Below are 25195 nucleotides of genomic sequence, written 5' to 3' on the forward strand. Positions count from 1 at the left end.
AAAGCAACTGGCAGCTGGCTTGTGAGAGAAATTTGGTAAGAAATGATATGAACAATCACAAAACTTCTGATCTACTGGTGCTGCATGTTGGAGGCTCTACAACAAGTTGGGAGAGGACAGGGAGATAGGTCCACCTTAATAAGCTGGTTTTTAAATCTTGTAGACTAAATCCCGTAGATCCGGATTGTGAAGACAACAACTACAATATCCTCTTATGCTGCACTTTCCATGATTGCTGTCATAAAGCAGAGATTCTTCAAAACAATATAGGTTTAAGTATATTTGACTAAATACATTTCTGACATATAAGGAGCATTATTGCTTGGTCTCATCTTGCACTTTTGCGTTCCGAATTACAAACCAAGCAGACATAGACTTCCTGATTGCAGAAAATCAGGTACTTTATCAAGACTTTTCTCTGTTTTTTTTTTACTTTAACTGAGTTAAAATCTGTTTTCCCACATAACCAAAGAGTTGCTGTAGCCTGATAATGTTGCTTAACAACACTTTACTCAGATAAACTACTGCGCTTCATCTAGTGTCGGTGTCTCTGACTGTTTCTAACTACCCCCAGTATTTACACAAAATTAAATGTTCACATTTAAATGACCAAACATACAATTATTAATCCATCCCAGGAGCAACATTTACAAGGGAATTTGCAAAATTAAATTAGCAAAAAATTAATTCAAAGACCTGCAGCAATATATTTTTAAGATATATATGTACAAATTTAAATCTGAATTTATATCTTATTGGAAACACCCCAAAAGGGTTACCAAGATTATAAAATAGATTACTAAATAGCTAGAATGGAAAGCTTTTTGGCAACCTGGGATCCCAAATGTGGTTTTTAAAAGGATTACATAAAAGGATTATAGAATAACTTTTATGTAAATAATTAAATAAAAGCATTTTAAAAGCAGTATCGTGGATGGGACTGGGATAAATTAGCAAAAGATTATGTGCTTTTTACAGCTGTTTATAATCTGCTGGCGATGCCTCGGGAAAGATGTATTCCCCTCCAAGCCACCAGAGGGCAATAAGTGCAAAGTCCTGCTGCTTCTCTGAGGAACTTTTTTTTATATATCGGTGGCTCCACTGGTGGTAAACAGTCCTGCAAAGATGGCTGCCTCCATGAGGAAAGCGGCACACGACATCCAAACGCGAAAGCGGACCGACGATGTGCTTCTGTCGGAGGGGATCGACTTCAGCTCGCTGCTGCTGTCGCAGGCCGTGCTGGACGGACTGTCCGCCGCTGGCTTCCAGAAACCGTCTCCGATCCAACTCAAAGCGATCCCGCTGGGCCGCTGCGGACTCGGTAGGTTCATGGATCTGTGTGGGTTGTCCCGTATGTGAGCATGTGAAACAGATTGTGTATTTGATCCCCTTTTAGTTGGATCACATTTGGCAACATGTGATATATCCGCAGGGATACGCTGGCACTTTAAAACTTCCCCACCGCACTTTTCATAGTAAATACGGACACAGACTCGACAGAAACATCTCATGTTACATGGTTGGTTGTCTTTCCGGTCTCGGATGGGCTGTGTTTTCAGCTGTGCGTCTGTCGGGTACAGCTGCTTTCATAAATATGCGATGCGGAGGTAAAAGTGTGTGTCTTCCAGTGTCCTGGAAGAGACCGAGGAAATTTGGATCCAGTGTCTCATTTTACTCGGAGCCACACATTTCTAGACCTCCTTTTCCCGATATGTCACTGCACTACAGTGTTTGTGGCCCTATCCATGTGTGCAGCACTGTGCAAAAACAGTGCGCTCTTTTAGGAGCGATTGTCATATTAACCCATGTATATATTTGTCATATTCTCACCTGGGCTCGGGGAAGTTGTAATTTATCCCACTTTGTGATGACTTGGCACAGCAAAGTGCAGCTTTGCAGCTACTCTTGTCTATATGTTATATGATATGATATGATAATATGTTTACATTGTTACCAGATGGCTCGCGGGATATAAGGAATCAGTTTCTCACTATATACTGTGTGTGCAGTTTGTTTCCATTCAAAGTGAAATTTTATTGCTTGTAGAAGTTCATGTAGTCAAAAACAGTGCAAACCTAAAAAGTTGTCAGGATAAACGAACTGGTTTGAGCTGGACTTGCCTAACCCATCTGTCCTGTGGATACACCTGCGCTGTTTGAACTTAGTGGAATTAGTTCCTGTTGTATTTCAGTTTAGCAGAAATGGTGTCACTGCTCCTCTTCAGGGGAAATGTTTGACAAGGACTGAGGTTTAAAACTTATCTGCATCACTTGTCCCACTCCAGTTGTTCATCATGATGTGGGGAATAATTCGGACGTACACATTTGGGAAAAGTGACCCTAAAATATGCATCAATATTTTGTTTTTTGTTGTCTATCTTACTGTGCAGTCCTCATTGTTCATTTCTTGTTTCAGATTTGATCGTTCAAGCCAAGTCTGGCACAGGAAAGACATGCGTGTTCTGCACCATCGCCCTCGACTCTCTGGTCCTGGAGAATCCGGCTACTCAGGTGAGCAGATTCCCTCCAGATGCGTATTCAAATATTGAGAAACGTATCTTTCCCAGCACGTCTAATCTCGGCGATTATTGGACTTTTGTTGGAACAAATTATTAACCTTTACAAATCTTTTGAAAAGATGCACTCTGCTCCATTTTGCCACCAACAGATGGTCATCAGTAATCTCTTTGGTTTTGGCCGTCTTAATCTGATGATCTTAAGCTTCTTACTGTCAAAGATACAGATGATGAAGATAATTTTTTTTATAAAGGCGATGTACACCTGCTCTATTTTCTGCAATCTCATTAGCTGCGGGGGTCTAAATGATCAGGATCTATCCAGCACGTGCCCCTTTTCAGTCTGGTGTTGACAGCGTAAGTTACTCATAACTTCATACCTTTTTATATCTCCCGCAGGTTCTTGTTTTGGCTCCCACACGAGAGATAGCGGTGCAGATCCACTCAGTGGTGATGGCCATCGGCTGTGCCATGGAGGGCCTGGAGTGCCATGTTTTCATCGGGGGCAGGCCTGTGAGTCAAGACAAACACCATCTGAAGAAGTGCCACATAGCTGTGGGCTCACCTGGTAAGAGGGCAGTGGGATACTGGCAGACATAACCCGCCCATGTGATCATCATGCTGTTGTGCGTGTTTGGCAACAATGTTCCTGTTTCCCTACGCAGGTCGAATCAAGCAGCTCATTGAGCTGGGCATGCTGTCCACCGCCAGCATCAGACTGTTTGTCCTGGACGAGGCAGACAAGCTGCTGGAGGAGGGCAGCTTCCAGGATCAGATAAAGTAAGGGGGGGGGGGGGGTATTTAATATTTCACATGTTATGGAGTCAGGATTGTGAAGCCCGAACAGATACCTATTCAGGCAGGTTTTTTAAGACCTTTATGGAGAATTTTAAATTAAATGTGCACCAACACGTTGATTTTTATTTTTGTTTCACCCACGTCCTCAGCTGGATCTTCTCCTCTCTGCCGGTTAACAAACAGATGCTTGCACTGTCTGCCACCTACCCAGAATCCCTCGCTCTGCACCTGACCCGCTACATGAATGAGCCCACTTTTGTCCGACTCAATCCGAAAGATATGGGCCTGAAAGGTAACGGTCCCTTTGAATGGTTTAAGCATCAGTTAAGACTGCACAGATATTTCCCAGCAGAAGGCTGTGAGATGACAGTAAGCAGAAACTAACCGTGAGGCACTGGTGTTATGTTAAAAACTGCTAAACTGTTAACAACGCTTTGTGTTGACTTAGACATCAGGCGTTGAAATGCAGCCATTGTTTGGTCCTTTTTGAATGAATGGTTTTGTGGAAGTTGCCCTTGGGTTCCCCCTCCAGGTCTGAGGCAGTATTACAAGCTGGTGCAGTCCCATCCCCTGCCGCACAAGGTGCTTGAGGAGAAGGTGCAGCACCTACTGGAGCTGTTCAGTAAAATCCCTTTCAACCAAGCCTTAGTGTTTTCCAATCTACACACAAGGTAATAACAGCTTTCAGGTTTTTAATGTTTACTCTCCTCCACAGCTGCTGGTCATTAACTTTATTTCTTGGGGGAGAAAAAGAAAAAAAAACGATTTAATAAGCTGTGGAATTTTCTGTTTTCTCCCACAGGGCTCAGCACCTGGCAGACATCCTGTCCTCCAAAGGATTACCTGCTGTTTGCATATCAGGTAAGGTAAAAACAGTAACATTTGTGTAATGTGCCGGAATACGAGCCTCACTTGAGCTGCTGTTCACTTGAGACTTTTGCTGCATTTATTTTCTGCTTTTGATTGTCTCAGTCAGGTCTGATGTATAAAACTCTTTTATTTTTGTAAAAGAGCAGACAAACATGGTTTTTGGTTAGTTTCTGCTGATGTGATCAGATTTAATGAGGCAATATGTTATGACTTGCACAGGTGGTCTGAGTCAGGACCAAAGACTGGAGGCCATGTCAAAACTGAAGCAGTACCAATGCAGGGTGCTCATCTCCACCGACCTGGTGAGACACAGCTTTTCACGTCACAGGTGCTCTATTTCCTACAAGGTCAACATGGTCTGTGTGTAAAGGTCTTCTTTTTTCCCTCTCTGACAGACTTCCAGGGGTATAGATGCGGACAAAGTGAACCTGGTGATAAACCTGGATGTGCCGCAGGACTGGGAAACGTATATGCACAGAATTGGACGGGCTGGACGTTTTGGTGAGTCTTAAACAATAAGAAGCAACCAAAAGTTGTGTTTCATATTCAACTAGTCTGTCAGACATTGAGGCAGAAGAGGTTGTTGCATCACTATTGCAGAATCCATCCTCTGTTTGGTTCACATGTCTTTTTGTTTGCGGCTATTTTCCTCACCAGCTGGGACAAAAACAGCTTGAGGACAGTTAAGGCCTGCAGTGTCTTTTTCGACTGCAAGTAATAACTCCTGTCTTCCAGCTCAGTTGAATCGTTTTTATACAGCATGTTTTTATTGTCCTTTGCTTTCTTTCCTGGTTGTTTAAGTCTCTGAGCTACTGCTTTATGTTGTTCTAAATTTAATTTGCTTGACCAAAGAGGATAGAGTGTCTGTTTTCGACTCTGTTCACACCATTCTGAAGATTAGCTCGGGTCTCTTAAGCATTAGCAGCTTTGAAACGCCAAGCAAGGTCTATTGCGTCTTAGTCATCTGCATTTAATTGTTTAATCTTGACCAAGCTTGTGTGCAGTGCTGTGCTGTAAGGGGAGATAATTGAATCTATGCTTGCATACACCGTTGGTGGGGGGTGTGGCTCTGCCATAACACAATATATAGCCTCTTTTATCCCTTTCCTGTCATTATATGGGTCTTAATCACAATCACATTTTGTTTGCAGGCACTCAGGGGCTGGCTGTGACCTACTGTTGCCATGGTGAGGAGGAGAACAAGATGATGGCCATTGCTCAAAAGTGTGGCCTCAATTTGTCTGCACTGCCTTGTAAGTCCCGCTGACAATGCTGCATGTGTAACTTCGCCTGTAGAGCCTTGATTCATCTGTAATGAAGAAAAAAAGGAATTGTGGTCTCATCTGTCTGGTGTCCTTGTAGCCACCTTAGAACCTGGGCTGATGGATGAGCCATGTGACTGGGATGTCTGCTCTGAAGCCTCCACTCCAGAGCCTGTTTCCCAGCTGTTGTCCACCACTCCAAAGAGGAGGCGTACAAAGACTGCAGTCCCTGTGTCTGATCCCATCGTGGAGCAAGCTGTTGAGCACAGAAGTCAAAGAAAGCCAGATGAGAGGCATCCAGGCCCGAGGAGAGGGCCACATGTGGAAGAAAATTCAAGACAGATGTCTTCCAAAAGGGAGGCTGTGCCACCGCAGAATCCCCCTCAAGCAGTACCCACTCGGAAAGAGCTGCAAGATGCCCTGCCAAAGATCTCTCCTCTCTACTCCTTCAAGAAGTGCAGTTCGAGGTTTGTTTCCTTTGAGGAGGCTGAACGCGATTACCAGAACTTCATCAGCAATGGGTTAGGGAGGTCAGTGGAGGTCATTAGGGTTTTCAGAGGTGGAGAAGGTGATGGGTACAGGGAATCTGTTATTCTTGATGATGATGATAATGCTCACAATTTGATACAGCATAGCGAACAGTTGAAGTCAGACTTGTCACCTCAGAGGTCAGTTTCTCGTTCTTGTAGCTCTCCATCCGATATGGAGGATGATGTGACTCTTGGAGACTCAAATCAGACCACAGGAGCTGCATCTAGAGAAGTCAATGTGCTTCAGACTGAAACTGCACCCACTGTGCACAAACCCTCTGCAACCAGAATATATGACAAGACACCCTGTGCAACGAGTGCGAGAGCTTTGTCTCACCACGAGAGCAGTGAATCTGAATCTGTACTGAGCACTAAAGCAGGCAGGCAACCAGATCAAATGGTTCCAGCACAGACTCGCTGGGATGAATCAAAAAAGATTAAAAAAGAGAGCAAAAAGCACTCCAAGAAGATGAAAGGGAAACCAAAGAGGGAAAGCCATGAAGAAGACTGCATGGAAACGGAGGAGGAGTGGAGCTCGGAGGAATACTGGAGAGCCTATTACAGAGCCTGGAGCGATTACTATAGCTCTATGTCCACCTTTCAAGGGCAAGGGTACGAAAGCTACTACAGTGCTGCTGACAACTGGATGGCAGCTTATCGCATGAATGCAGTCTACATAAAAGAACTCATGAAACACTGACCCATCTGTAGGGTCAAACGTAAATCAGCATTTCCTATCTTAGATTTCTGTGGGAAAACATGTTCACAAGGCCACCGCGCACGTCTGAATCTGTCCTGCAATTAATTAAGTGCATGACTTTGGCTTGTTTCACCTCGTGCTTTGTCACATTGTACTCAAATGTATGTAGATTCAATTAATTTGTACCACATATGGTGTCTGTTTTTCTAATAAATACCTGGATTGTGCATGTAGTGTATTTCAGCTCTTTTGTCTTCATGTGAGTACAGTCGCTTAGGACACTGCTATTATCAGACTTGAGTTATAAAGGTTGTAGTGTAAGACCTGTTTTAAGGGAATATGCGCTACTTCTAGCCATCAGTGCAATGTAAAGTGTAGAGAGGCAGCTCAACCTGTGTTTTTGTATTATGAGGACAAGCAACTCTACATGCTCCTAATTACAGACCAATCACAAATGGCATTTGTAGTATTCATGTTGCTAACTTAAATCATGAAGCATAGGTAAATGTTCTGTCGGACTAGATTTTTAGACTTATTTTTTTATTTTATAAGCGATTTTTATTTTTTTATTATTTTTTTTTTTTGGGGTGGTAGTATCCTATTATCAAAAGTACTTGTGTTTTACTGACTTTTTTTTTTACTCGCACAGTAATACGGGACAGTAATCTGATTTCGTTTTTCAAGGGCCGGTTGGCAACACTGGCCCCCAGCCCCCATTTTCCAGAGCTGAGAGAGAGGTTCAAAGCCTGCTGATGTCATCGGCGTCTGTGTAAGAAACTACCCAAACTACCCATTCATTTGCTTTGTAGTTTAGGAGACCAGAGATGGAACGTGGAGTCAGAAATATATTTGTCAAACATTATTTGTTCCACCATTTCAATCATTTCTTCTTTGATGTGAATCTAAAATGTGAAGTCTGAAATACATTTGTTCAATTTTGAATAATTTAGGGTATTTTTATTAGGGGGGGACATGTTTTTCAGAAATTGGGGTGGACATGTCCTCCCCTGTCCCCCCCCATGATCTGCACCCATGGAGGTACGCTTTCCAACATTTCAGTTAACAAGCCCAGTTGGGTGCTGTGTTGATGATGTCATACGCTGCTAATCGCCATTTGAGCCATGAAGTTGTCATATATGGCTTTATGGTGTTTTTTTTTTTAAAATGTTGAAAACAAGTTTGTCGTTTTGCCTTGCGAGGTAGCAACAGTGGCACGGCATGTTTTGCACAATACCTGGCGTCGTGCTCCTCTTAGACACTAAAGTTGCTGTAGTGTCGGCTGGTGTCGTGGTTGGGCCTGAGGCCATCTTCGTCTGGTCAGTCAGGTTTTTTTTTTTGGCCCTTTGTGTGTTGAAAGTCACATGACTGGAATCGCAATGTATGCGATTAGAAAATCTACTTTTTTCACATTGCGATTTTATCGCAAATGCAATTAATGGTTCAGTCCTATTAGATTTATTCATTTCTTTTTTTTAATTTTACATGAGCGATGCACAGAGTGCTGGTTAGAGTATAAATGTTCTAACAGTTGGGCCCAATAAAACCTGGATGGCACAGTCCAAATCTTAGAAGTCTTTATTTTACTAGAAACTTGCCCTACTGGTCAGCGTGGTTTCCAGTCACTTCCTGAAGTGCTCCGTGTCTTTTCTGCTTTCTGACAGTGAACCTAAGGTAGTGGTGTTCTGTGCAGCTGTGGTCCAGTTGCTCATGCTTGTGAGCATCAGTGTGGAATGCAATCACCCTCCCTTTCAAACCAAAAGGAAAAAAACAACCCTGTGTAACATACACTTTTAAGGGATGGGACTGCTAACAGGACAAATCATACAAATACAAGTGGGATTTTGTAACTATTTTATGACTTATCTCTAAATCATCATCCAAATAAGAAGCATTAGAATAATCACAAATCAAGATAATTGATTGTGTCCCTGCATTAGGCTGTGTTTCAGCACAGCATTCTGTGTCCTAATATTATTCTAAGTTCAGTGTTTTCTCCTAAAGTTGCAGATGAAGTTGGCGACATCAGGATTTGTCAAGATTTTTTACTCTTCAAGAGCCTTTCCTCCATCGCAGGATGCTCCTTGAAACTGATGGCCAGAAGGCTCAGCACTTAGATATAAACATTTAGGTCAACACAAAGACTGATCTTTTGGAAATAAAAACAGTCCTGAAGCTAAATATGTACAAGCCACAACCTTGTGTTTACACACTTGGACACAAAGCAATTGAAAGGCAAAGAAGTGAGCCCAAACACTGCACATTTGTGGCAGATATAGATGTTTTATCCGGCGTTTCACAGTCGGGACACAAGACAAGGTCATAAATAATATCCAACACCTGACAAGATACGCACAGCAGTAGTCTCAACAACGACAGGTGGCATAGAGGGCAAAGCAAAGAGTGAGAGGAAAACTGAGTGAGTCCAGAGAGAAGACAATCAAAGAAGAGTACATAACAGAGAAAGACACAACCACAGACCTGTTTTTGTTGATTGGAAATAAAAGTGCAATCCCTTTACACTTTGAGCTGAATATATGCTTACATAATATTTCAAACTGTGTCATTTGAAAGTGCAGCTGACACAAAATAACCTGTTGTAAAAACAGGGAAGCAGGAATCACTGTCATTAGCATAAAAAGAAAGGGAGCCTCACTCCTGCCGTCACCCATGTCATACTCCCGTGGACTTCAATCAACTCTTAATGTCAGACTTTACGCTGTGAATATGAAGTCGATGTTTTTAACCTCACTGTAAAAAGTACCACTAAAAAAAAGTTCTGTCTGCCTGTGCTTGTCTTCTTTTTTTATCCATGTAAATCTGAGCACAGTTTGACTAAACACTAATACTGGATCTAGGCAGTTGTTGTCACTTTGTACAGTACTAAGTTACCAACGATAGTGCTAGGCCACCACGAGGAATAAAACACATCCCGTTCCAACTCTGCAGAATAGTTTTGGTTTTCTCTGAGTGGGTTTTGACCTCAAGATCAGCAAGAACTGAAGCACAACAGAGGAGTCCAACAGGATTTCATGAAATGATGCTCTGATATGATACCAATATACTGTATATATCTATATATCTCTCTATATACATATCTATACATCTCTATATAGATATATATATATATCCACCCTTTGGCTGATGTGATATGTCTTTTTTTTTTTATCTGAGTACAAATGCATATGCAAAACTGGTTAAACTTTCCAGATGGCTCCATCTCAAGCTAATTAAATACATACATAATTCTACAAGATTGTGATACGTTTGCTGCAAGTTTAACAGTTGTTAAATTGTCCAATGCTGCAGAAAAAACCCTCAAAACAAAACAAACAAAGAAAAACTGTTATCAGCTACCAGTGAACGGACATAAAATAACACCAATTCCAGTATTGCTTTTGAACTTGCAGACACTGGTGCATCTGTAGCCCCGTCTGTGTGCTCTTGGTATTCATATTTCTTCTATGCAGAGCATAAGTTGTCGGTTAGTCTGCTACAACTGAAACTGCCCTTCCCATTTTTTTTTACATTTTTTTGGTGAACCCCCAGCTGTGGTTTCACTGACTTAAAGACAGACTGAAATGTCTCCAAGACTGCTTAACCTAAAATGACATTCAAGATGAAAAAGGCCAATCGAGTGGCATCAGGCTGGCGCTAAAATGTCACCATCCACAGTTACAAAGGTTGACTTTGATGGGAAGTGATGTTTTGGGAAGGTACAGATTTTTGATGACAGGGACCTGTTGATGGTTCATCCAGTGTCCTCCGCGTCTCCCTGGTCACCTTTACAACAGGAATGCCTGCTTTAAAGTCTCCAGAAGATAAAGTAAAAAGTAAAAAGTTAAAAAAAAAAAAAAAAAAAAAAGAAGTCCTTTGAAACACCAAGGAGGACAAAAAGTACAAACATCAAGTTCCTAACCACACGGAGTACATACACTCAACAACTCTGAAAAATGCCTTCTGAGTTTGGGGAAGAAAAACATTGACAGCTATAAAGGCTACTAAAAGCATACTGTTGTTCACACAGAAGGTGGGGATACAACAGGACAACAACAAGAAAGTGAAAAGAGGAGAGGGAGAACATGAGGACAGCTTCACTGGGTCTGCCAAACGATGGTCAAATATTACAAAATATTCTATTAACAATATTCACAAGGATCACTGGCTCAGGGCAGATTTGTGTCAGAAATTCTCAGCAAACGCCTTGTGCTTCTAAATTGTAGAAGTGCAGATTCAAAATCAACTTTTTTTTTCTTTTTCTATTTGTTTGTCAAGTAAGTTTAGTTAATTGTCGAGCTATAAGAACCAAAAGCGAAAAGAAGGGGGAGAAATTCAGACCACCACACACAAACAAATTAATCTGTTTTTAAGCTGGCAAAACAGGCACGTATCATGTGTCGCAGCTGAGAATTTTGGACAGAAATATGTGCAGTGAACCTTTCAGAGTGGCAGCTAGTCAAATATACCATATACTGAGCCATAGAGAGTTCCAGAAGTTTTCAATCAACTGAGAGAAACACACGCACACAAACACACACACTTCCTTTTCTGAAACGTCGCAAAAATTCACATACACTCTTTCATAAATACGAAACTTGTTAGTAAGGCCATCACAGAGACACTTACCGCGTTTCATATTATTAAGAATTGATACTAAAGTGGAATAATATTGGACCTGAAAAGGATTGGTGGCTAGGATTTATCCGTCTACTGGTAAATGTACCAAAATCCCATTAAACAAAAGGGCAGTGTGAGAATTATTATTATATATTATTATTCATATTTTTAATTTTTCTTCATTTCCCCTTATGTCTCTGAGTGAAACTGAAACAAACAAAAAAAAGGTGCTTTGTGCACAGTGACACATCACTTACTCTGGGAACTCAGCTCTGACACTTGGAGGAACTCACTCATTCGCTTCTTCATGTGAAATTACTTCCTACTCATCTTCTCCACTCTTTCACTCAAACTCGCATACGAACACACATGTATTCCAACCATGAACACGAAGATGCTGTATCTTAATGCCATCTTCCATCTGTACAGGGAGCCCGTGCTGTTGCAGTACATGACCAGCAGAGGGCAGGCGCCAGCAGGGCCAGACTCGGACTCTGAATGCCCTCTCCTCTATCATTCTGAGTCCTCCTCTGTCCCTCAGTCTGTCTTATTAAGTCTTTATCTGTCTTTCTGTGTGACATGCCTGCACTATAGTCTTCACAGTGCGGACACCTTCACAACATTTTGGTGAGTGGGGCCGGCAGGCAGATGAGCGTCGCCCTCGGGAGTCGTCACCGGCGGTGTGGGAATGCTGATGATTGCTGTGGTGATCTGGCTGCTCTGGCAGTTCAGAGATGCTGGCTCATCTACACGCATGTTCAGACTGGAACGGCTGTGGGAAAAATGAAAGAAAATCAAGGATTAGGATAATCCCCCCCACCTCCCTAAAAAGAAATTGCTAAAAGGGGCATAGAGCTTCAGGGAAATGGATTTTTTTCCCCAGACCAGCTGTAGTTGAGGAAGAGTTAATGATAATTTTACTGCTCCTGAAATGGTCCCAATCTTTTCTAGCAAAAGCGAAAGATCAGAGAAAACAGAAAATATGTTTGTGGACCAAACCAAATATAGAAGGTTACTTATACTTAGATACTTATGTCACTTTGTGTTTTCTCTGTGTGTGTTTAAGTAGGCACTATGGGGTTGAGTGCTGCTTTAAATTAGATGAACTCTTTAGAACTATACATATATATATCTGCATCAATATTACCAGAACATAATCATATTTTTAAATGTCCTTTAAGTATGAACCCAGTTCAAAAAATTGAGGAAAATAATCCAATAATACAAATGTATTAAAGCTGTATCTCTAACTACATGTTTTGTAGTGGGAGACGTTGGTGGGTTTTTGTTGCATGAACCGCTCACTTCAGGTTCTTAAACATATTTAATATTGAATTAAGGTAGGGACTTTAACCCTTCTCTATATGTTGGAGTTTTGTTGTATGCCCCAGTTTCTGTTAAGGTTCTCATCATAAAACATGAGATAACATTATTAACTTTGGATATCAATGTAATTCAGAAATAATTGTTCCATCAGTGATGGCCAGCCATCCTGGAACAGATGGAGCCAAAAAAGTTTAAATCATGATGCTACCACCATCACGGATGAAATGCATGTTTACTTTCTCCAAACGTGACGCTTCCCATTTACAACATTTACTAAAAGAAATGAAGGCAACAAAGTTCTTAAAAAATGCCTCATTTAGACCAAAATGCTTTTTCTCAGGATCACAGATCATTAAATATTATGAAGCCTATCTCAGAGTAAATTAGCCAGCCGTCAGTTGTCATTAGTTATATAGTGGATGACTAAGCTAATGGTATTGGACGGTAGAGGGTTGTTCATTTCTGGCTATTATCCCGCACAGTGAATCTGGTTAGAACCTAGACATGAACACATGAAGATGTCCTGATACCAGATGAGAAGTGAAAGGAATAAAATTTTTTCTTTTTTAGCTACCAGATAAGCTGGGGCAAATGTGCTCAAGATTTACACGGTATCCATTGTAGCACAGTAAGAGAAGCTTTTTGTGATATCTTCTCTGAATCTTTTCGCCTCTCTCTCTTCTCCTTTGGGAATCCTGGTCTTACCTGGTGCTGAGGGGCTGGATGTGGATGGTGCTGAGCTCCTGTAAGCCTTGTTGGTGTGTGTGCGAGTGTGTCAAAGGCTGCATGTGTGCTGGGGCACTGGCATTCGGTAAAGGGGTGTGGTGCTTCTTGCTTCGGCGGGTGCAGCACGTCCCTGTCACACCATCTTGGCTAGAGTTGGAGGGGCTTTGAGACGGATAATTCTGCAACCCTGACTCCAGGTAGCTCTGCTGATAATACTGCTCATCCACAAACTCATGGTTCTTCAAATCAAAGACAGGAAGAGAGAGAGTTACAAATCAGATCTCACGTTTAAATGTTTGCATTTGTGACCATGTACCGTGTATGGCCTGATTTTCTGCTTGACTGCCTGAGTCAATTACTTCTCTAAGAATGTGTGACTGTTCTTTATTTAGGTGTGAATGGCTGCGCTCAGCCATTTGTTATTGTGTAGGAGCATAAAACAGATGAATTTTTGTCTGTGTACACTTTCCATAAAGCAGTTGTAGTCAATACTTTTCAAATAACAATGCATCACAGAGCTACTTGCATGTGAGAGGGGGTCGCCCCTAGTGACGAGCCCAAAGAGAATTACACTTAACTCTGCTGTTTCTGTCAGTAAAGTTGCATGAGCCCAAAAGTGGAATGAATATTGGATTTAAATATGTCTTTCTTTTTAGCTCAGTATGTTAACAGACAACTCATTTACTAATGTTTGACCTACTGTTCAAACCTAAAAAAATCATTTCCACTGGCTGCCGTGTGGTCTGTCTTCACAAATATGAACGGTGAATAATGAGGTTTGGGTGGCTGTGCAACAGCGCAAGCTAGATTCTTCTGTTTGCGCTTGGCTGAGAGAAACAGTGTTGTATGCCATATAGGCAGGCAAGCGTGTATCATAAGGGAAATGTAGAGCACTGGACACCGTGCTACAGTGTACAGTATAGTGAGCAAGGATGCAAAAGTACTGTACTGTTTAAAGATGTGGGTTATTTTCTGCTAATGAGCACTGTGGTGTGGATGACTGCAGTTTGGGATTTTACATTAATATTTTAGAACATACATAGTTGAGTTTTGGTGTGATTCTGAAGAAAAAAAACTTCCCCCACACACACAAGTATGTAGATTAGAATGTGTATATACAGTATATATAAATATATATACATATATATACATGTATAAAGTTTGAGCATGTGTGCACTCACAGTGGTTTTCTCCAGACAGTGCAGTAGGTGATGATGCTGACTCTCCAAAAGAGAGGTAGACTTGTTTAAACGTTGCTCCTCTTCAGTGGAACTCTGAAGCAAACACACACACACACACACACACACACATACACAATATATGTTACAAAACAATCTCTTTCAGGAAGATGCTTATCTGATGTGGGAGGTGTGCTGCCAACTACTGTCTCAGTACCTGATCTGAAAGGTTCATCTTGTATGGAAGTTGCTTGAGTTGGAGAGGGAGACAAAAGCAGAACAGACAGGTAGAGTTTTACTCGTGTTCACAGTTCAGAGCTGAAAACAGACAGCCGTCAGGACTGCCGTCATGCCAGTCAGACACAGAGAACATTAACAATTCCGACCCTAAGAGGCATTTCTTCTAACATCAGTGGAGACGGTGCACTGATCCGTGCAGGGAGGGGGATTTCTAGCACAGCTCACATCTGATAGATATTCAGCATCCAGCTCATAAAAAATTTCCATTGTGACATTTTGCCTCCTTGCTTGTTGTTGCAGAGGTTCGCTATAGGCAACCTGCTAATGACTTGTTTTCCATATTCCGTATCCTTTACACTGTGCCCTGTTTATGTGTTTATTTGTGTATATAAGTTTGCTGAAACAAGTGGGTGCTGCTTCTCGCTCTATTGTGGTTCGGAAACAGAAGTAATTTCTGGGCAGTGTCAAGGTGTGTCAGAGAGTCGGTGAGAAGCCTACACATCTGCTAACAAAGTAAAGCAACCAGGAAATATCTCATTTACTTTAACTTTTTGCAAGAATGTATTATTACTCAAATAAAGTATTATGATGTCACAACCTGAAGAAGAATTAAAGGCTGTAGTAAGGTTTTATTTAGTGTTGCCTAAGGAAATATATGGAGCAGTTTTTCAGTTTCAGTTTTTCTCTGAAATTTAGAAAGACATTGCCCACAAAACCCATATTATTCAACATTATTTGATCAAACATTTGACAAGATGTTCTCAGTTTAAACACGTGGAGCTGCTTCTTCTGTTTACAGCAGAATGTCATCAGTTTTCTTGTCAGAATTACAGCTGTAGACTTTCAATGGGTTGCATCAGTTTTCCCCAACAAAATCTGTAGTTGAGCTGTTTATGAAAAAAAACAAAGAGCCAAACAGTGCTGCCCTTATCCTGCATGTGGCACAGCAGTGCCAAGAGGCACGCAAAATGCCATGTTAGGAAGATTTGTAGTTGCAATTTTCTGTTTGCTAAGCCTGTGACGGGTGTTGGGAGAAGAGGTTTCCTTGCTGACGGGGACATTCCTGTGCTAATGACTCAGTTTTCTAATGCTCACCTGAGTTCATGCTGCTTATGTGTTGCTAAAAAAGCAGCAGAACACAGGTGTTTAGGAGAGAGCTATTTCTAGGCTGCTCTATACATGAACTGCAAGCCTGTATCAGCAATCTGTCTGGAGGCGGCTATGGCTCACCACCCAGGTGGCCACCATACTGTAGAGTGGAAACAGCTTGATCTGCTGGGTGACAAAACACACTGTGTCACCCTGCATGGTGCTGGGCATATTGTTTGTTAGAAGCCTCCTCACAATTTAACATTTGACAGCAATTAACATTTTATTAGGCTTGCCCACTCATCAGCCACAGCATTGAAACCATCTGCCTAATATTGTGTAGCCAACCCTCATGCTGCTGAAATAAATCTGAAATGTTGTAGCACAGGTCTGGCTCTCCAGGGCAGTGGTGTGGATTCTGGCACTGAGATTTTAGCCACAGATTCTTTGGATCATGTGAGCTGCAGGGTGGGATCAAGCTTGTAACAGGGAGGTTAGACGACTGGTCAACACACTCGGGTATTTGTGGTGTCCCTTGAGCTCTCAGTAAGAGGGTTATGTGGTTTATTGGTGGTGATGGACTTCTAGTGGGTGGGGGGGGGGGGGGGTCCTGCAGCAATGTTTAGGTGAGTGGCATGTGTCAAAGTAACATTGATATGATATCAGAGAAAAGGTTTCCTAGCACATCAAGATGTTGCAATATTATCAACTTTATACACTTTACCTGTCAATGGTTTAATGTTGGGACTGATTTATAAACTGTTGACTTTAAACACGAGCAATCTGTCACTTCATGAGCCCAATTATGCTTATTTTTGCTCATGTGAAATGTTTACTAGAAAAGTGGTATAATTTCCACAGCAAGTAATGATGTTCCCTTACTCTAAATAATTCATGTAACAGTGAATCAAACATGGACGATAATCATATCTGTGAGGAGTGAGCTGTAAACATTCAGTATATATACAGTATTTTCAGAGTGCAAAGAAAATTCCTGTTGGTATGTAACTTTAGAAAACATTTGTCTGTCTTTACAATTTTGAAAAGCAATCTTAGACCCCTTGTTTATAATCAACAAAATGCTAAACATGCATATGAAAACTAAAGATAAAAACCCCACTCTTCAAAGTCTACTGTCTCTGCAGGCATCGCTGTAAATTTGTTGCATTATTCAGCCCCAGCTCGACTTTCACTGGTGCTGCTGAGGAGAGATAAAGCAATGAAGACTCTTAGAGAATGAGTGAGAGGGTGGAGGAAGCACTTGTTTTTGTGCTGTGTCAAGCCCTGGGCCACCATGGTGCTTATAAACCGCAACATTTTGGTGAGGCAGGGAACATCCATGAGTTGTGTTTACATTTCCTGCTGCATTGCCTCGAGCCTGTTCCTCAGCTGGGCAGCTAGCTTCAGAGATGCTCACATTAAATGTGCTGCCGACCCAATGAGATCACAGTTAGCTGCTCTGATGGGATAACTAATGGATGGACAAGCCAGACTCGGAGAGGTCCGGGTTCTATGTAATTAGTTAAGAAAATGGACAAAAGTTTCTCTGTTGTTAGGTATTTTGTGACATAATGTGACGAGTCTTACCGTGAGCTCCAAAGCTTCGTTGAACAGGCCATTACGCTTGCTGTGGAGGAAGGCATTCGAGCTCCCTGTCTTGGATATTCGTATCCTTGCCAAGCGGGCTTTCTGAAGGAGAGAAAGAAGGACAGCAAAGAAATCCCCTGTTAGTGAGTGCCTGTACCTTATCCTCTACCAGGATGATTGGGATTCATCTGGACACAGTGCTGATTTGAACTTCAGCACGCTTGATATTTCAGTAGTTATCTTATGGATCATAGAAAACATGGGCTACTAAAGCATTCACTCTGATCTCCTGAGATAAATTCACTCTGATCTTCAGATATACTTATGAATGATTTATGGACACTGCACGGTAACACATTACTTGGGTTGAAAATCAGTTTGAGTGGCATCTTAGAGTGGAGCAGGTAAGTTCTGCATAAATTAAAAGTGTCATTTTGTAAAGTGCATAATTTAAAGCACTGAATTCAATTTATTTGGGTTAGAAGCTTTTATTTATTATTTTTGTTTATGTATTTTCTTTTTTTTTGCAAAATAAATCATGTAGATGTTCATTGCCAGAGTGACTTCTTGACTCCATCGTGACAGTGTTGACTTAAATACAGCCTTGCTCACCAGGCTGGTACATCATGGTTAGTCTCTTTTTCTCAAGCTGTCAAAGTTCATGTATAAGGCAGTCAGCCACAAAGATGAACAAGAAGAGAAGGAATACAAGGAAGAACTTGGACAGAATTTGTTTGAATGTGCAACTTTACGCGGTGAAATGATCCTGTGTCGATAAAAGGTTTGTGAAATGTGTCATTTTATGTTAGCAGAAGTTAAAATACTGGCTCTAATAAATCGCCAAGTTCCCTGGATAGCTGCTTTAATTGGATAGTGTAATAAAACACGTTCACTTCTTAAAGGCCTGCCATTTTCCCGCCAAAGTCAAGAGTTGGATTTGAAGCTCAGTGCAGTGACCAAGTGTGCTTTCTGTTGCTCTCCTTTTTGCATTTCAATTAGAATCATGGATTCACTGAGGAAGAATAACTCAAGCTGTGTAATAGATGAGCAAAGAGAAGCCATGTTTATAAGAGGGCTGGTTTACCACTGGGGGGTTAATTGATGGTTTCCATGTATGTTTGCTTATTTCCATGTGCTTATGCATGTCACAGGCTAATTTCCATATATATATATATATATATATATATATATATATATATATACAAACTATAAACTGTGAAGTTGCAGCAGGAATATCAGCTTCAATAAAAGTATGGTAATAAATGGTAATTCAAGCTCATCCTCTCACTTGAGTTTCATTTAAAACATGGTAATGTTTGCTGACCTGCAGATAGCTCATACTGTGATTTAGCAATCTAAAGTGAGGAAGGACAGATAAACAGTGCATGTGAATGGTATGCAAACATAAGCAGCTCCCTTGAAATTGTTTATTGTCTCCTATTCTCTTGTATTATCATCTCATCCCTCCTCCTGCTCTCCTTGACAAGTTTTCCTCACTCTCTTTGTGCCCTCACACTCCCTGTACATTTGCGCTGGCACAGCATTCCCACAGGCCTTCAGGATAACCCCATCTTGACGCTTTACCAATAGAACTGTCTCACCGGGGTCGCTATGTAAACAGGAGCCTGTGACTGTGGCAATGGTTGCCAGGCACCACAGAGATAATAGAAGGGGTGTAAAGAACATGTCTTGATAGACTGAATCTACTTTTGCATTTTTCTGATAGATTCCCAGGGCCTCTAGGACCAGGACACTTGTGTCTGAGGCCCACCTTTGCCTTCAGGCATTACCACAACATGGCAGATTGAGCCCGAAATGCTGCTGATGAATCAGCAAAAACAAAAAAGGCTTTTATCAGCACCTACATATATACAGATAGTCACGTAGAGGGTTAGACGTCAAAAACATCTTGCGCGGGCAGTACACTGCAACACAAACAATCCACCTCTTAAGACATGTAAACACACTAAGGCTCAAGCTGTCTAATAATCTTAGATATCTTCACAAATCTAACTCAGTCGTAAATCTCAAAGCTAATGCTGAGTATCAGAGGACACTGCTCAAATACATAACTGGATGGATAAATGCAATTCAAACACTGAACCTACTCAGTTTTTCCTTAAAATACACCCATATTATTGAACGTGTCATCCTTTAGAAAGCTTGACCCTATAATAATGCTGTTTTTTACATAGTTCAAAAATAACACAGAGTATCCAAGGGGCACCAACATAAACCCATTATGGATCGTGGTCTTGGTCTTACAATCCCAAAGCACTACTTTCCAGAAGATAACTCAATATGCTCATCCCTCTGAGGAGACCAATCAAGAACTCTTCTGGGTAACAACTGGAAGCCTCTAAGGTATAGAAAGGTATTGTTTTGCCACGCTGTATATATGAGCCACTTCAAAATTTACTTTGCAGGAATTCCTCGTAAATACAAAAAGAAAAAGAAAACAAAACTCCCACATGTTAAGATCATTAATTTAAGCCTGTGCAGCTAGATGAGGTATTCTTTTATCTGAAGAAAGATAGATCTCTTGCATATCTCTACATTAAAGATCATTTGGCATCATTTGTGATGTGACATGCTTTGTTAACTACACAAATTAAATTAGGTATTTTCTGCAGAGACTTTTCATTTCATGTGCAGATTGCTGTGCACCTTGGAACTGTAGCTGCAAAGAAACTTCTCCTGAATGTGTACTGTCAACTTAAGGAGCTGTCTGTTATGCAAATGGGGATATTTCACCTACACAAACCCAGCAAGCATAAAATGGTTGAGAGAACATGGGTTTTGACTTCTGGCTCAGTGCCGTATCACCCCTGGTGAAGACCTTGATTTGCCTCATTACTTATATTTAATGGGCATGAATCCTTGCTGTAGTCATTAATCTGTGAGGTTCATCCAAACTCTCAAGATATCCCTGTTGCTTTAACATTTGAACTCAGCAGTCGCTCACCAATCAGAAGGTTGGTGGTTCAACTCGGGTTTCTCCGGGTCACTTGTCGAAGCGTCCTTGGGCAAGACATTAAACCCTACGTCGCCTACCGATGCATCCATCAGTGTATGAATGTGTGTGAATGTAGAAGGAAGCACTGTGTAGCTGTATAGACTAAGACGTGCTGTATGAGTGTGTGTGAATGGATGAATGTGGCATGTAGTGTTAAAAGCGCTTTGAGTGGTCAGCTAGACAAGAAAAGTGCTATACAAGTACAGCCCATTTACATTTTCTTGCTTTCTTCCTCTTCTTCCTCCTGAAATTGTCTGGAGAATCCTTTTAGTTGATATGCTCGAGTTATTATTTTCTTTTGTAAGGCTATATATTTTGACACATCATAGGACTAAAATTGAAAAATGGAAATGAGATATCAAAAAATGTTCAGTTCCATTGTAGAGATACCTGTATTCAGCAGTGGAAAAGAATCCTCCTTCGCATAGAAGTTACTTTTGATCACAGGTTTATAGAAAGCTGTCTCACAAATTACTATGTAGCGGTTCACCCAAATATCATTGGCTTGGATGGGAAATTTGTCTTTGGGGCTCAAAATGCTTTAGGATGCTCAAGGATGAGTGAATATTTCATATTTCAAAGTCCCAAATCAGTGTAAAGATGCATTGTTAAATTTGTTTTTCAAAATTGTAAATGTAAGAAAAAGAACAACATGTTTTTGGAGAAAAATGAGACATGCAATTTTCTTCTTCCATTTCAACCGGAGGGCAGCTGATTGGTATCAGCTGGTGGGTCGTGCACCAGCTGGGGACCAAGTAAATAACCTTGTGCTACAGTTTATAAGCCATGTATAAAGTGTGTGTCATTGTCAGTGGTACTTAAGAGTAAGGAAAGCAACAGCTTCTAAGCACATCCAGGTACATTTACATGATGTTTTTGTGCTACAACTGCCCGACTAATTAGCCTGGAAAATGACCTTAGCAGCCACTTTTTTCTCTGTGAATGGTTGTTTGGTGCAATGTTTTAAGAAGACTTGTGCAGAACATGTGTATCAATGTATGGTAAGAGCGAACTGTAGCAGCAAAGCTTAGACTCAACGGAACCAGAAATTAAAAACAGGGCATCACAAAACCAAGAAATTGAACCATAGTCATTGTAACAGGCCATATGATGTACAACAGATATGTGTGTTGTAGACAAAAAAACACAATTAGATTCCAGCTTAACGTTACATTAAAGGGGAACTCCGGTTTTTTTAAACATAGACCTTATCTCTGGCATGAAATACGTTTATCTACTCACCGAGAACAGTTTGGCGAAAGTCGGTGTCCTTTGGAAGCTATTTAGAAAACTTGCGATCGGCATATATCCATATAAAGGAGTGAACAGGGCAGGGACGATGCAGTCTCTAAATAAGGCATTATCTGTCTTTATTTCACCAATACTTTAAGACGAATGAATGAATGAACACGTACTATTGCTCTGTTAGCACATAGCTACTGTTATGTGGCTACTTGCAGCTATAGGAGAGCTAACGGAGGGAATTCTACACACACCTCTACTGGGACCACTTCATTGACACGCATGGCTGCAGCACAGCTCATTCACTATACCAGAGTATAGTTTTTTTTTTTACCTCTGGTATTACCAGAGTTCCCCTTTAACCACCTTTGGTAAAAGCAGTGGCTTTAAAAACATCCAAGATATTCCAATAACTTCCAATCAGTCTCATTAAGGATACTCAGTAAAAGACTTAAAAAGTCCAGCTATTTCTATACAACCGGCAGCCAGTACACTGATCCAAACACTGATTTTGTTCCACTTTGTTTCCTTTCTGTCTGCGATGGAACTGCAATTCAGGATCAATCACTTTTTAAAGCTTATAGCTATAGGATGCGAGCCAGCCCAAATGTTTCATTTTAACGCAATTTTGCTGCCAGCTAAGCAATCTTAGCTGGCAAACCATTGCATTATTAAAAAAGGCTGGAAATTCACACAGCCACAGAACACAGCCAGGAAGTTTTGTTAGAAGTCCATCTTTCAGTTGAAAGTAGAAGTTAAAAAATTCATGGCACCTTGTGAGTTACAGTGGTGTTGGACTGCCTGTAGAGGATCTGGCTGAGTGAAAAGTGGAGCAATCCAGTTATGAGACCAGATTAGGTTCTGCCTCAGGCCTACCTTGGATGAGACCATTTTATGACAAAGTACACCCCCACACCCACACAGAAATAACTGTGGACGAGTTTCATTTTGTTTGGCAGCTGCCACTCAGCTTAAGAGTTGCTTTTATACAGGCTGACAGCTCTGCCACAAGGAAATAAGTCAGTTACTTCCTTTGAGGTGTGTTGCTGTACGATAACACAAGACACATAAAGGGGGAAAAAAAACCCCAAAACAGTGAGACAAACAACATAAGAGCCAGAGGGAAGAGAAAGGAGAAACTTGGGAAAATGGACCAATAGAAAATCCATCTGGGAGGAAAGTAGGAAACTCTGGACAATAGCGAAATTGATTCTGAGGAAATCAAGTCCTCCAACATCCTTGGCCGACAGATATCTGTTGTAAAGACAGCTTAACCTCAAACTAACACCACTCAAGAGATAAACCACCTTTTCTAAGCCTGAATTACTTGCTCTTTATAGATAAAAGTATCTCTCTCTCTACTGGCTCTTCTGATGCTGAGGTTTTCTTTTTTTTTCATCAGCATCCTCCTGTCTCTCTTTTTTGTCTATCTTCTTGGAATGCACAGACAGCGTTATTGATTGCAGAGAAGGACAAAACACTCTCGGCCAGAGGTCATCTCCACTTTTTGACTTCCAGCTTCAGAGGGAAGGCTAAAGTGGTAGTGAGATCATTTTGAGATAAGGGAGTGAGAAGGAGAAGAACTTGTTTTTGTTTTTCTGCCATGTTAGCTTCAAGCAAAAGTAATGCTTATGAGCTGTGTGAGATTTTAACGTTCGATAGGTTTGGAGCCAACAACCGGTTAGTGCAGGGACACATTTTTTAGTTGAAGTGAGGGAAACACAAGGCAGTAAAAACAGATGGCAGCTGAAATTTGACAGAAGCAGGAACAACAGAAACAGAAAAAATAATTAAGCCATTTTGTTAAAGAAAACCTCCGGTATTGTACTCCTAATTTGACAGCAAATGTTTTTCTTTTATGGGCATATCAGTGGGTAGACCAACCAACAAATGAATAAATGATTAAACAAGCCTCCTTAAGTGGCACAGAAAAGATGACAACTGTGTCAAAAGCTGATCATAGAGAGCAGAGACTGGGATTCATGCAAGAACATGATTATATTGCTGTTTAAGAGTGCTTCAGGTCAGTTTTGTCAAATTATCGCAGTGCACAAACCTATTAATCATTTGTATCAATATGATTAACACCATCTGCTTAATACTAGAAGTTCACTTGAGAGATTTAATGCGGTTATTCAATTTATCTTTTGTTTATTGTGGCAGCTCTTTGTGTGTTTTGGAGCCAACATGTTCTAATAAAAATCTCCAAACCTAAAAGAACTATGATGATATGAATAGGAAACATTGGACTGGATTAATACTGGATTCATATTTTAACTCTGATTCAATCTGATGAAGGCTTTTTACTGTCATGTGATAAACAAAGTACACCTTCTAATAATTCCAAAGTTCGATCAAAGTTAGGTTAATACACACTCAGATAAAAACACAAAAGACAACAATATAAAACATTTACTGTGCCATTTCATAAGACCTTGTTGCTGTCAAGAACGGTGGTGGAAGAGTGATGATTTGGGCTTGTTCTGCAGCCACAGCACCTGATCACCTTGGGGTCAGTGAGTCGAACTTGAACTCGTCGGTATACCAAAGTTTTCTAGAATAAAATGTGAAGCCATCTGTCACAAATAAAACTTGACTGAAAACGGGTCACGTAACTGGACAATGATCCCAACCTGTTTCACTGAGCCAAAGTTTTAATTTACAAACGCTGGACCTTCAGAGAGCTGTGCATAAAACAAATGACTGTAAACCTCAGTGTTGATGTGAGAGACTGATAATGTTTGACAGAGAAGGATTACTTCAGGTTTCTAAATATGGTTCTACAAGCTATTGAATCAAGAAGTGTCCTTAGTTTCCACTTACTGCTCCTGCATCTTGACTTAGCTTTTGTTAAATAAATAATGCAACATCGTATAATATGTCATGTGATGTCTTTCATCAGATCTACTTAATTCTAAGACCTTATTATTTTTTATTGTGGCCTTACATGTAAAATTTTAGCATTGCAAGAGGATGATTTCTTTTTAAATGACTCTTTGTCCAACCAGCGTTCTTCCACTAATAGGGAAGATAAAACTACTCACAATTTCATTGTAAAACATGTCTAATCCTGGTTAATCTAATTTCCAAAAATGAATGTCACAGATTCTCATACATTACCTGTAACTGCCTGAAGGAATCAGGTCATATGATGCACGAGGCTTTTGTTTCTAAACAGTCAATGTTGTCCTTCAGGTAAGCTGAGAACATTTTACACTAACTTGCATGTATGTGTACTGCATATATCTGTATGTATGGGTAAAGGTCTTTCCATCAGTCCTAGCTCTCTGAATCGTTTTCAGAGTACCTGGAGACATACAGTACTATTCATACAGCCACCTTTCCAGGTGAGATTTGTAATTCCCCATTTAAATCTCTTCTTTTTTCAGGTGTGCTATCTTATTTCCTTTATGCAAATAATGTCTGTAGAGAAACTAAAGTTGTTTCAGATCACTTTACGGATAAAGACAGAGACAGGCTAAAAGTTGTAGTTCAATTTATT

General features: G+C 40.8%; 2 protein-coding genes across 3 annotated transcripts in view; one reads left to right on the plus strand and one right to left on the minus strand.

Moving 5' to 3' along the window:
• The first annotated feature begins 1099 nt into the window (after positions 1-1099).
• Positions 1100-6911, plus strand: ddx20 (DEAD (Asp-Glu-Ala-Asp) box polypeptide 20). The gene is made up of 11 exons (XM_072367323.1): positions 1100-1321; positions 2416-2510; positions 2915-3083; positions 3181-3295; positions 3463-3605; positions 3846-3984; positions 4116-4174; positions 4403-4485; positions 4579-4684; positions 5335-5436; positions 5546-6911. Exons 1-11 carry the CDS (start codon positions 1126-1128, stop codon positions 6673-6675), a joined length of 2337 nt encoding a protein of 778 aa, XP_072223424.1. The 5' UTR covers positions 1100-1125; the 3' UTR covers positions 6676-6911.
• A 1617-nt stretch (positions 6912-8528) lies between these two features.
• Positions 8529-25195, minus strand: part of kcnd3 (potassium voltage-gated channel, Shal-related subfamily, member 3) — a 104363-nt gene continuing 87696 nt past the window's right edge. For both annotated transcript variants that reach the window (XM_072367746.1, XM_072367747.1), the window contains 5 exons: positions 17436-17537; positions 14737-14769; positions 14523-14615; positions 13321-13580; positions 8529-12061 (listed from right to left, as the gene is read on the minus strand). In XM_072367746.1, the coding sequence (XP_072223847.1) occupies positions 11887-12061; positions 13321-13580; positions 14523-14615; positions 14737-14769; positions 17436-17537 (663 nt within the window). In that variant the 3' untranslated portion in view covers positions 8529-11886. The remainder of the gene's footprint in view (positions 12062-13320; positions 13581-14522; positions 14616-14736; positions 14770-17435; positions 17538-25195) is intronic.

The sequence above is a fragment of the Leuresthes tenuis genome, unplaced genomic scaffold (genome assembly GCF_036924035.1).
Source record: "Leuresthes tenuis unplaced genomic scaffold, fLeuTen1.0.hap1 SCAF_16, whole genome shotgun sequence".
Classification (NCBI taxonomy): domain Eukaryota; kingdom Metazoa; phylum Chordata; class Actinopteri; order Atheriniformes; family Atherinopsidae; genus Leuresthes; species Leuresthes tenuis.

Excerpts from the sequence above, each read along its gene's own strand:
- ddx20 (XM_072367323.1), top strand. The coding sequence starts at position 1,126 with ATGGCTGCCTCCATGAGGAAAGCGGCACACGACATCCAAACGCGAAAG. Across the intron at positions 1,322-2,415 it reads GCTGGGCCGCTGCGGACTCG|ATTTGATCGTTCAAGCCAAG; the intron begins GTAGGTTCATGG and ends TTCTTGTTTCAG. Across the intron at positions 3,084-3,180 it reads CATAGCTGTGGGCTCACCTG|GTCGAATCAAGCAGCTCATT; the intron begins GTAAGAGGGCAG and ends TTCCCTACGCAG.